Source organism: Rhododendron vialii, chromosome 7a (assembly GCF_030253575.1).
Source record: "Rhododendron vialii isolate Sample 1 chromosome 7a, ASM3025357v1".
NCBI lineage: Eukaryota > Viridiplantae > Streptophyta > Magnoliopsida > Ericales > Ericaceae > Rhododendron > Rhododendron vialii.
Genome location: NC_080563.1, coordinates 33228548 through 33242031, shown reverse-complemented (window position 1 = coordinate 33242031; position 13484 = coordinate 33228548). Strand labels below are relative to the sequence as shown.

The window sequence follows — 13484 nt, the reverse complement described above, 5'->3', positions numbered from 1 at the left end:
TGCTCGCCTTTTTTGGGAACCATGTATTTTACATTCAAAATAATGTTCTTATGAGATTTTTTTTGATTATTCTCAATGAGATCTTTAAATTGGTATAAAAAAAATTCATGCTAGTTAATTATTCTTTGTGTGCAAAATACACAATCCGCAGAAAAAGGTTGGCAATTTAGGACGAAGGAAGTTTCTCTTAATGAACCAACAAAAAATTAAAATTTTGTTGGCATCCTTTTGTAAGTTCTCATTTTTTGTTTTGGATCTATCTTATAGTGACCACTACCACATTTTGGGTACTATGTGGTTTATCAGTTATCACTATTACATTAGTGGAATGTGTTGCACTATGCGACGTATGAATTACATTCTATCTATATATTGGTGAGACGTTTCATAGTATCCATAATGTAGTACCTAAATATGACCGCCGAGGCATTAAGCTTTGTTTGTTTTGAGTTTGGAGAAAGATTTTTGGATAAGTAGATAAAATTTACTATTAGGTACTGTGCATTAGACAGATGGTTTTAGGCCCAAAGTGAGACAATCCGCCATTCATTTGAAAATTTCCCCAGGAAAAACGGTTATGCCAACAGAATTCGCCTTCGGATACCGATCCTTCCTCATACCACGTTAAAACCTTCGTCTGAACCTTCTCTCCCCATTGGGAAAACATCGGTTTTCCCTCTTAAATCCCTCTCTGTACGCATACATTACGTTATACACAAATTAATTTAGAGAGAGAGAGAGAGAGAGAGAGAAAAACAGAGGGAGGTAGGACAGAGAAGGAGAGGAACATCGATGGACTCGCCGGGGTCGTCGGGCCGGTCGTCGGTGCTGGAGTCGCTGAGGGGGATGGGTCGGATTCGGAGGGACGACCTGAGGCGGAGGATCACGATGCCTCAGTACCAGCGCATGGCCATGCGAGACGCCATTGACTCCAGCGACGTCGTCGCCACCGGAAACCGGTACATCGCCTTCAAGTACGGCGGAGAATCCGCCCGCCCCCCGGAGGAGGCTCCCGTCGTGGTTTTCATCAACTCGAGGAGCGGCGGGCGGAACGGACCCGAGCTCAAGGCTAGGCTTCAGGAATTGATGGGCCAAGAGCAGGTGCGTGCTTTCATTTCCCTTAAGGCCCCGTTCTTCCTAAATGTTTGATACTCCGTACTTTTTCGTAATTTATTGTTAAAGCTTTTCGTCGTATTTTTTAGATTGATCGTACGTCCCAACGGAAGGATAGAAATATACTACGTATAAACATGTGGATTAAAGTTAAAAATTCAAAGACGATTGTTTCAAACCTCTTTCGCCATTAGTGAATTTTTTTTTCTCTTTTGTTCATAATTTTTTACTAGTACCTTTCGGACTAAGCGTGTAGTGAATTTTTTCCAAACTTTTGGTCGAAATGTTTTACCGGTACTTTTTAGACGCCTCTCGCTGACACCAAAGACTAACCCAAAAAATATAAGGTGTATCTAAAAAAATTCAAAAGGAAATAACAAACAAAATAAACAAAATAAAATTTTTGAAAGAACAGGGCTAAGTCAGAAAATGTACGAGGGTGAGCGGGAACGAAAGGGCGAGTGTGTGAAGTGTATTTCGAGAATATTCAAACTACCAAAATTAAGATCATAGATTTAAATATTGGCCGCTAGGTGTAGCTGTTTTCTGACATTCCGATACCGGTGCCACCCAAAGTTAACACATGGACGTCTCTGACACATATGGCTTCAAATTTGATGTTTTGCCCTCTTTGGAGCCGCTAAAGCCGCTTCAAGTGCTTTGGTGCAAAAAACAATTGAAGAACTTCATGGCCCCTACACCCAATTCCTAGTACAAATCATTTGATACTCCCACTAGGCCACTACCATTACACAGCTACCGATATGCAGTCTGCTACTTTTGTTTAAACCTTGGCGAAGATTGAGAGCAGAATAAGCGAGGATTGAGCGCGGGAGTGAAAGATCATGTGACCCCAATTTCACCACCCCCCACCCCCCCCCCCCCCCCCCCCCCCCCCGCTCTCTCTCGGCATAACCATATATTATGAAGTGGTTTTTGTGTATTTATGTCAAATACGTGTTTATGTACAGGGGTGGAGTCGCCTAAACTGAGGGGGAGAAAATTAGACAAGTGCAATAATCCATTTTCTATATTGTTTGCTTCCCTATTGCCAAATACGGGCAAATGTACATAAATCTTGGCAATTGTGATGTGCATTGGGGTTGAATTGTGCTGGTTCTGCTGAACATGCCATTTTTGTTTATAAGGATTCATTTTTCTGCTAGTTTATTCTATAATTGTTACGAAAACACTGGGTAGGGTCCGGACACCTAAGTTGTTGAAAAAACATTGGGTAGCTGCATCTATGCACTTGAAGTTTTAGTCCCACGAAAAAGAATGTTAGAATTAAGCTATTCATTTGCATTTTCAATTATTTTGCAACACCATCACCTATTAAGAACAAAGAACTACAAAATTCCAATTGTCTGATTGGGTTTTAGTAACATTTACTTGGGCTGCCTACATATCTTTTCTTCTGGATGGTTATTTGGCTCAGGCATTTAACATTTGCGGAACACAATTGCCTGTATGTTGGCTGTCACGTATTTTCTATTTTTTGAAAACCTTTTCTCAACTCAGTGTAAAAGTCACACTATTTAAAATAGAAGTTTTTACTTCACTTCGGTGACACAATTGTAACTGTAAATTCTGGTTTTCTTTTCCCTTTCTTCATGCTAGGTTTTTGACCTTCAATCTGTGAAGCCTCATGAATTTGTTCAATATGGGTTGGGATGCTTGGAAAAGTTGGCTGAACTTGGGGACTCGTGCGCCAAAGAGACTCGTGAAAAGCTGAGGGTTGTGGTACGCATGCAGGCAGATGAAATGCTCAGTTTCTTGTTGACGTACAAATATTTGTGATCTTCCATTTTATTTCCTCCGCAGATGGAATTAATTAGAAAAGGGTAGTGTCGTAGTGATTTCTGATTCCGTTTTTATATCTGCAGCCCTTTTTTTGGTCCTTATGCATGTTCATATTTCCACGGATAAGAGGACATTGTTGTAAACTCACATGAATAAAAACAGAAAGGTGACTAGTGGTAAAGACGAGTGGGAAAATCACTTACCAATCAGAACAGTGCAACTAGTCAAATTAATCAATTACATGCAAAGATTTTGCGTGACTGAAAATAACATGAATTCTACACGTTCTGGGTTACTAGTTTGGTTTGACAGGTTGCAGGAGGAGATGGCACTGTGGGTTGGCTCCTAGGAAGCCTTGGAGAGCTTCACAAACAAGGGCGCGGGCCTGTTCCTCCAACAGCTATCATTCCCCTCGGGACAGGAAATGACTTGTCTAGGAGTTTTGGTTGGGTAAGCTTCTCAGTTTATTTGGGGGACAACTTCTCAATTTTTCCACTTCTTTCTGGTCATTTTGAGGACTGGTTCCTTAATTTTCTTTCCAGGGTGGTTCCCTTCCTTTTAACTGGAGATCAGCAACCAAAAGAACTCTTGACAAGGCAAGTACAGCTCCAACTTGCCGTCTAGATAGGTGAGTATTCTTTTCCCTGGAGTTGCATTTACTCGTTCTTGTTCACATTGGATGATGCTGGTAATGTCAACATCTGGTTATGGAACCATACAGTAATTAAAGGGTTCTCTGGCTTCTCTCTCATAGACATTTGTTTCCATCATGTACATATAAGGTGTAAAGATATTGTATATCCAATCGTTACATCTTCAAATACTTGTTGGGTAAAAATCAACATTACTAGTCCCAGTCGGACATCTGAGGTGGCATGAAGGCCACACCCAAAACCTGTAGGCTCTTGTTTGAGCCATGACCTCGTTGCTTTATCACTGTTAGTGTATCAAGTTCTTATTTAGTCCTAAAATCTTATTACATTGCTGGTTTTTTGAGTTCTTAAGTGTTGAATTAATTTGATACGGAAAAAATGAATCTTGTTACCAAGTTTCTACGCCGATGGACTTGCATATATTGCTCAATGGGTAGCCAAAAAGCACAAGTATTTGGAGTGTTTTGCTCGATGCCAAAAGAGGAAAGTGATTAAGATAGAATGGACTGAAACAGAGTAGGATTGCTGAAGTGGTTGATTATTCCAAGAATGATGATTTATACTCAACAATTTTGGTTTTCTATATCTATCAAATAGTATTTTTCCAATTAATATTGGATTTGCTTGTTGGCATTTGAGCATCACTCTAAGTAAGGGTAGCACATGGCTAATAGCATTGCCTAGTCGCTAGATGGGTCTGGTGGTTTTCTCATTTTCAATGTTGGATTCAACTTGGTACACTTAGTTCAAACATGTATGGTATATAAACGTAATGATTTATTCACCTTCTGATTGTCAACCATTGCAATTGTCACATGCTTTCTAGACATTAGCATTCTCATGGTAAATATTATGCTTGGCTATCGGCAGGAAGCATCTGGATTCATGTATATGCATTCTGTGTGGGTATATAACATGTTACCATGACAATCACCAATTTCTAGAAGATTTAGTAAACCACATACTCCAATTGAATATTCATGATTGTTTCTGGTCACAAATTCTTTTAAATGCTTAGCAGTTCTACAGAACACAACTTTGTTTTCTGCAGTTGGAATGTTTCAATATCCATGCCAGCACAGGAAGTTGTGGATCCACCCCATTCTCTGAAGTCTGTGGAGGGGTGCTCCCTTGATCTGGTAACGATTGAGTATGTCTAATTACATCTTGTTTCAGTTGGTTGTTTTTGCAGGACTGCTTTTGGTTTGTTCATGAGTATCCTTGTGAGCATCATGATCATTGGCATGGAGTTCTCTCGTAGTTGGCTAGGAGCTCATTTTTTAATGACCCCAGGATTCCTATAAATAACTGTTACGTCTAGACTGTTTATTTTGAGACTGTTGTCCATTTTTTGTTCTACTTTACATCATCACATCTTATTGTTACACAGTCTAGGGTAGAACTCAACCTCAAAAGCTAGCTGTTGAAGTGAGGTGCCCTCACGCTTATATACTTCATAGTACCTTGGTACCCAGGTGATGTGAGATTTCGCTTCACACCCACCCTCACGCGAAGCTGGCATCCTCACTCGGCAGCACTTGCTGCATGCAGGCCAGAGACATGCACCCTACCCATCTTTGGTACCTAGCTCTGATACCATGTTACACGGTCTTGGGTATAACTCAAGCCCAAAAGCTAGCTATTGAAGTGAGGATGCCCTCACACTTATATACTTAATATTATTTTAGTACCCAGACGTTCCCTCACCCAAACACATGCCAAGATGCACCGTCCATGTGGGCTTGAGAGTCCCATGGACGGTGCGTCTTGGCATGTGTTTTTGGCACCCCAGATGTCAACCCTTTGTGTTATTGTCCTAGCTGAATGGAGTATCGAGGCCACCACCTTAAGACCTCATGTGCCAACCTATGGGAATTGGCTTGTGCCTGCCATCTTTATGGGGATCTGTGACTTAAGCCTTGGGCAAGGAGACAGCGCTATACTTGCAGATAATGCATGAAGTCATGCTACAAGTCTCGTACCATGTACTTGGCAAGTGGCATGGTGCAATGATACTTGTGGGCTTCGGATTGACACGTTGCCTTACTCGAGCAGCACTTTACTACAACACGGACGAACATTATTTATATTTTGACACATATCAATACAAGACCCAACGTACCGATGTGGTACAACAAATAAACAATATTCTAACAAATGTTTTGAACATTGATGGATTGAGCAGGCAGGAGAAATAGAAGGGCAGTTGCCTGAGAACCGGTCTTGTTATGAAGGCGTTTTTTATAATTACTTCAGCATAGGTATGTAATTTTGATCTTACGAAATGCATGATGCATTTCACCTGTTTCATGTTTGCCTAATATAGTTCTTGTATAAAAAATATTGACCTTTGAACTTGTTGGTTTTGGTGTTGTGAAACCTTGAACCTTCAATAGTGAGCCTTAGCCTTTTGTTTTTGTTAAAGCATCCAACTCAAAATCAATTGGCAATGAGTGGAGAGGCTGCCCAATCTCATATACTAGTTTTCAAGATGATAATTAGCCGATGTGGGACAAATTCCAACACTCCCCTGCACGTGCAACCCCCGACTCGCACGTGGAGAGGTCAACAAAGGATCTAAAACGTATCACAACGAAATAAGGTGCAACTATGGCATAAACAAAGGAGAAAAAACTCTGAAAACCTAACTCGGATACCATGTTAAAGCATCCAACTCAAAACCAATTGGCAATGAGTGGAGCCCAGGCTCATATACTAGTTTTCGAGATGATAATTAACCGATGTGGGACAAATTGCAATAGTTTCTTATGGAAGAGACCAAAATATAGCTTATGATTTTCAAATCATTGGCTATTGCAAGTGATTTGGATTTCATGTTTGTTTGCTTATCATCTTCATAGACCCATATCTTCTTGTTCTTTACGACTATGTCAGATGAACTCTGGTAAGAGTGTCAGGTGCAAGTGCAGGTCTGTTTGTCTGATTTATCGTATTCCCACATTAAGGTTTCATATCTTAACATACTACTACTGTTTTCCAGGATAAAACAGTGTTTATAAGGTGCCATTGAGTGTTTCATGCATAAGATGGGGTCCTCATACATGTTTTCTTAGTAAACTACAATTAGTAATCACTGGTTTGTCTTTTTTGGGTGAGTAGTCAACTACAATTTTTGGGCATGCATCCCATTATTCCCATACTTTTATCCTAGTGTTCACTGTCCAACATGGGTACTATATATGCTTAGATAAGTTCTTGTAATATACTCGATTGTAAGAGATCTGTGCTTTCACTGAACAAAACACACCCAACACTGAAGTGGTTCAGTTAGAAGTTTGCCTACCATGTAACTTTTAGTCCATCCGTCCAATATTCATCTTTGGACTGTAATTTTGTTATGCAAGAAGCAACTCTTACAAATGGCAAAAACAAAAGACGGAAGATAGTTAAGTGATGAGTAAGAGAAAGTTTGTCATCGCAAGATTGTCTCTAGATTTAAGCACAACCTCTTGTGATTGGCTTGCTCTCCTTAATATGTTGTTCAGTCTCTTACCTCTAATGTCTGGATGCAGGAATGGATGCACAAGTTGCCTATGGCTTTCACAATTTACGCAATGAGAAGCCTTACCTCGCACAAGGACCTATTTCAAACAAGGTGATCTCTCTCTCTCTCTCTCTCTCTCTCTCTCTCTCTCTCTCTCTCTCTCTCTAACAAGACATAGCTTTAATCCTTGGTTGTAGTTAAGTACATATATCTATGATTATATCATACTGCTTCGTTTGTGAGACAAGTGAAAGAAGCTCCCCTTCCTAAAGATTTGGTCCGCTAGTGTGATCTACCTAGGCTTCTGATTTAACATGCATTGGCATATCTTTAACAAGTTGAGTTGGTTTACAATCCCCCTTATCACTTTATCATATTGTTTACACCCATTTTTGGCCAAATTCTAAAAAGGAATTTGTTAATGGATTAATGGCCCAAAATTAACATTTTGGGCATTGCTTGAATTAGGCCTTGATTGATTTAGGCCTTTGGTCGAATTTATAGTGGGCCATAATTGGATTTGGAAAGGCTAAAAGGGATTAATGGGCTGCATTAATATTGGGAGCATGGCTTAATTAGTCCAGGCCCAAATTAGTTTTCGGATCTGGGCCCATTCTTAGGCTTATTCGGCCCAATTGAGTTAAAGCGTAGATTAGGTTCAAGCCTTGGCCCAACTAATCAAAGCTCGGGCTAGTTTTTCGGGCCTATTTAGCCCAATTAGGCCAAAATTCATTTTCAGGTCTTGGCCCAGTTTTTCAGATTTATTCGCCTGAAAATGAAGAAGTCAAGAAGACCATAAGTTGCTTAGTCATGCTTGGGAAGCAAGATGCTCACAAGCAGCTCAAAGGCCTAGAAGGTTCTCTCTAGCAGGTCTAAGCAAGCAGCTCAAGGCCTGCAGCAGTTTTCCTTCAGCATGAAGCAAGGACACATGGCATTCATGCAGCCCATGTGGCCTAAGCAACTCAATCAAGCCTGCACAATCTGCTCACAAGCAGCTTACTTAGGCTTGCTTGGTCTTTTATTACAAGAAAAATAGGGCACAAGTTCCTTTCCTTTTGTCTTGAGTCTTCTTGCTTAAGGAACCAACTTAGAGCCTTCAAGGGCCCACAAGGGACGAAAAGTGGCTAAAAAGTCTTCTCCTTTACAGAAAAGTTTCAGCCTTTAGCCTTAAAAGGTCCCAAAACCCTCCTTTTCTCAAGTACCTATGCAAAAAGAGAGAATAAAGGCCTGAAATAGTTGATTTCAGGCCTCAAGCAGAGCTTGTAGCCGAAGTCTTGGAGTAGGAAGCAAGGTCAAAGGTTGGGACAGAGGCAGCATAGTTGGTGGTGAGTTAAGTTGTTTACCTTTCGCTACTAGAAATGTTGCAGAGTAGGGAACGGATCTGGTTGCTTACTTACTGGAGCACTAGAGAATACCCTAACTAGCAGCATGGACACATGGCAGCCATGCAAGAAGACACGTGGAGGTCATGCAAGAACCTCAAAGCCATGCAAGACCTATGTTACTGCCTATAAATACCAGAATTGAAGGCCTTAGCAGAGGTCCACGACCTCAAGAGTCCATGGCTTATGCAACTACATTTACATTCCTTTTATGTTCAAACGCTGCTTATACTCACTTCAAAGTAGTTTAAGTTTTTATCGTATTCCTTGTACCCAACTTCGTTAAACCGTTAATGGAGTTCTTTTGATCCAAATTCAGCTTTGTTTTATCTTTCTTTCTATTTTCTAACAACGGTTAGGAAATATTAAGTCTTTATCCTGCAAAGGCAAACAACAAACCATCTCACGGCCTTACCCCTTAGGCCGAGCCCAATCATTAAAAGAAGTCAGATTCAGGCATTCAGGCCTTGATATCGAGTTTGGACTGCCATTCGGTCCTAGCACGCCCGCAACACTAGCCAACTTGGTTTTGCACTTTTTGTGGAAAACACATATCCTTCTCATATTATGATTCAAGCTTTTGGGCAATTGGTGCCAGGATGTATTAACGATTGTTCATCAATCTGTGTGGCTATGAATACACGCCCAGTTAGCGGGTGGTAACATGAAAGAACAATGCTTCTTCAGTTGTTTGTTAACTGAAAGTGACAAACAAACACTAGTAGAGTCCATCTCAATTATAGATCTAGTCCATTGGTTCTCTTCCTCTTGGAAATGGACTTGATAGCACATCTTCGTGTGGTGTTACTAAACCTGACCATTCCTACTTTGAATTAGGTAATGATACAGTGGCAGTTTTCAATGGCATTGGGTGAAAATTTGATATATGATTCTGGAAATAATATGCAGATGACTTGACTTTTTAAGCAATAATATTTTTTCCGCTTTCTCCCTTTACTTCCAAATCAATTTTTTTCTTTCTTCTCTGCTTTCATCATATACAGGCTACAGCCAACAACTCATCCCAGTTATCAGTCCCTCCATCAAATTGTGACTGAAGTACGAGGGGGTACATGCGTGAACCATCTTGTTTGTTAGCTTGTGAGCTTTTTGGAAGACTACCACTAGACAATCTCACTAGTTTTCGGGTAGCATGGGGAATCTTTGAGCACAAGCCCGACAGGGTCCACAAGACGCCAGTTTCACTTATCAACCCCATACTACCAATAAGATATCTTCCTGTTCCTTTCAAACCAAAACAATTGACGACGGTCACAAATATGTAAAGCTGGAAAAAACTGCAATGACTGCTTGAACGTATTTTTAGCTTTTCCTTATGCACCAAATTTGAATCTGTGTTTAAGGTAAACTATTACCACGAGAGAAGCTAGAGTGCTAGACTTTCACATCCATACAAAAATTCAGATAAAGAAAACATGATTACTGGATTTCAGAGGCTTCAAATGCCATGATTTGGGAATGTAAGTAAAGTACTGAGGGAGGTTGTAAATACATCTAATAAACATAGTACTAAGGGACAGTTTCTGCCTTGTCCTTGGGTTGCTTCATACTATTTTTCTAGGTCGAGTTGTTACACTAGTGCAAAAATTGTCTCAAGCCACCTATATTTGTGTGGCCGCAACTGCTCTCGATTGGTTAGATGTGAGAATTTGCAATTTGGGTGTTAATTTCTTTATTTAATACTCTCTTTCAATATATGTTTTGTCATGCAAATAAAGCATTTACTTACTTGACCATTTGTGGTCCTGTTTTTACAGGTGATTTACTCTGGCTACAGTTGCAAACAAGGTTGGTTCCTCACACCGTGCATTACTGATCCAAGTTTAAGGTCAGAACACCCCAAGCAAAGAGTTTGTTAGTGTTTCTTTATCTAAGTTATATGCCTTTTGACGTTTTTTCATCTATTATTAAATTTTTAAATGTGACTGATGTCAACATGATATCTTTTCTGCTCCCTAGGATTGTTTCATATTTTTATCAACTGTTAAGCACTGGCAAATGATATATAGGCAAAATGAAGCATATTAATTAGCGAGGACCGTGAAAGCCTACAAGGTAATCACTTGTACAGTACAGAGATTGGGTTGGTGTAGATAGAGCTCAGCACCAATATTCAGGATGGTGTTTTCTGGAGTGAAATCAAATTGTTGTAGAGCCTGATTTGCATTTCTTCGATGTGTTGTGAATAGTAGCCTTTGTGGTTTTTGATTCTCTTACAAGGTAGGGTGCTGAGAGTTTGGAGAACATGATGTTTGGGGGTTTGATTGAGCCTAATGCGGAAATATTCATAGGGTTGTAAGAAAATAAAAGTGTCGAACAAATTGAAAGAAGAAGAAAACTCTACAGAGTATCTTGTCTGCAATATATCGATTATTATTTCTTGCTTACTTTAATATATGGGCACATTACTTTTGTCCTTTTCTGTATTTTATTTTCTTTTGTCCTTACTCTTACTATACGTTGAGTTTTCATGGTGAAACTTTTTACATTCATACCTACCCTGTCATTATTCAGAGCTTTCTCAACAATTTATGAAATGCAGGGGACTAAGGAACATAGTAAGGTTGTATATTAAGAAGGCCAACTACTCAGAATGGGAACAAGTTTCAATCCCTTCATGGTTAGTTCCATTATGTTGCTATTTGTCTGGTTACATGTATCCCAATCAGAGTGATGATTTGTTGCTAGGTTCTATTACTGAAGAAAGTAAATGCCTCCAATCTTGCAAGAAACTTTTGAATTTGAGTATTGGATTGGATTCTCCAAATATTATGTCGTCAACTTATTCGCCGAAGCATATTGCTATAGTAACATTACACATTCAGCTCGTTAGTAGTACTTTTCTTCTTGCAGCATATTGCTATAGTAACATTACACATTCAGCTTGTTAGTAGTACTTTTCTTCTTGCCATATTTCTATTTCTCTATAGTTAATTTGCCCTGACAGTTTCTTTTTCTCCAGTGTCAGGTCAATTGTTGTTTTGAATCTTAATAGTTATGCGAGTGGAAGAAATCCATGGGGTAATCTGAAGCCAGAGTATTTGGAGAAGGTAAGTTTTGCAGTTGCATTTCGGCAATACTTGCATTATGGACACTTTCCCTTTTCATAGTTAATAAAAAGCGCTCATATTGCTTTGAAGAAATAAAGCATTGAATTGTTATTTGGTTACTCATGAGAGTGTACGGTGAGTTTAGTTGATGTCAAGTGTTCTTCTATTGATAATGCTGTTTTGTCCTCTGACACCTCTCGTTCAGGAGTTTAGCATCTTGGGTATTGTTTTCATGATTCTAGGCCTCGTTAGAATAGTTCACTTGCGCTGGATTTAATGTCATGTATGGTGTAAAAATATTGTTGCCCATTTGACAGAGAAAACAGAAAATTAAGGAAAAATAAATTTTACCAACCTGCTTTGCCTCCTGTTTATTCTCTGACAGATAACAAGTTTAAAATTCAATTTTGCCCAATTTTTTATGTATTGAGGAATTTTCAAACATATTCATCAGTTTGTTGTTCTCTTCTGGTTTTTCTCTATTGGCTTTCTTGTATACTCTTAATCTTAACTGAAACTATTTTGAATTGAGCTAAAATTGAATTTTGAATTTTTTTTTCTTGCCTCGCAGAGAGGCTTTGTTGAGGCTCGTGTTGATGACGGTCTCCTAGAAATTTTTGGCTTAAAACAGGGATGGCATGCTTCCATGGTCATGACTGAACTTATTTCTGGTATACACATTGCCCAGGTACTACGATTGTAACTTATTACCTTTTTATTAGTGTTGATCCTTCAATCAACTAGCCTTTTTGAGCTCTCGTCCGAATTACTTAGGAATTTGAAGTGCACGATGTTTAACCCCGGGAAACCATAGAGCTCTAAGTTAAGATGCTATAGATTATGTTTTCCAATATGAGGAAATTAAAATTATATGGCATTAATTAAAAAAAAGTCATTAAAGAACTCAAATTTCGGTATATAATGGGTGAGGATTGTAGTCTACGGAAATGAAACTAATTTCATGTTACATACTGTATTGGTTGGGCTATTAGGCTTCATATATAGCAACTCTGATAAGCACTTGACAGAAGTGTGGGGCTTGAGGCCTTCAAACTTTTCCTTCTATGGTGCAAATGAAATGGGCCATTAATTCAGAAATCAAACCATTTCCTAGAAAACATAGAACGTAGTGTAAGGTGTTGCGGAATATGATCCCATTTCTACGTCTCGGATCCATTTACTTTAAGATAACTGGGGTTTGATCCAGTATGTCAACATGTTTTCTTCCCAAGGTAAATGGATTCTGAAACTATGTTAATTGATATCCGATCGATATATTTTTGGTATGGCTCATTTTTTTGATGAGATGTAAAAAGTGAATGGTTTTGATAAGCTTTGTGGCTGTGCCACAGAAGGGTTCAACCTGGGGTGAAAGTAATTTTTTAGGAACTGCAAACTAGCCATGTTCATCTTAAAAAAGGCGCATAGTTATGATTTCTACTTTGGGAAAGAAGCTTGTGATTTTCTTGAATACTAGTAAAACTTTGATATTGCTGCTCTATGCATATGATTGTATCGGGCATTTCATAGGGTGCGGCAATACAATTCGAGTTCAGAGGCGGGGAGTGGAAAGAAGGGTTTCTGCAGATGGATGGGGAGCCATGGAAACAGCCAATGAGTAAGGATCATTCCACGTTTGTAGATATTAAGAAAGTTCCATTTCAGTCTGTTATGGTCAATGGAGAGTAAGATGGACACACACCCCTTTCACCAATTGGTGTCAATATAAATCACATTCATTTCCTTGTGGATTGTATATTATTAGCACAAACCGTTGTATTTAATCCTTTCCTTGCTTGTATAACTTGATTCATTTTACGAAACTATGGCATTATTGGCGTAGAATTCAACTCATCTGTGTTTCTCTGGTGACTCATGGTTTCGCATGGGCACTTGCAATTGTTTACATGGTGTTGGCTTTCTTTTATAATACACCGAAGGCTTATTTGTTTGGGCA

The 13484-nt window shown here is 39.2% G+C and overlaps 1 protein-coding gene across 1 annotated transcript; it reads left to right on the top strand.

The window, feature by feature from the left end:
- The first annotated feature begins 531 nt into the window (after positions 1-531).
- LOC131333042 (diacylglycerol kinase 7-like) lies at positions 532-13484 on the top strand. Its single transcript, XM_058367350.1, has 12 exons — positions 532-1101; positions 2734-2856; positions 3229-3366; positions 3459-3544; positions 4621-4708; positions 5755-5830; positions 7103-7185; positions 10235-10305; positions 11020-11097; positions 11440-11527; positions 12099-12215; positions 13058-13484. Exons 1-12 carry the CDS (start codon positions 793-795, stop codon positions 13214-13216), a joined length of 1416 nt encoding a protein of 471 aa, XP_058223333.1. The 5' UTR covers positions 532-792; the 3' UTR covers positions 13217-13484.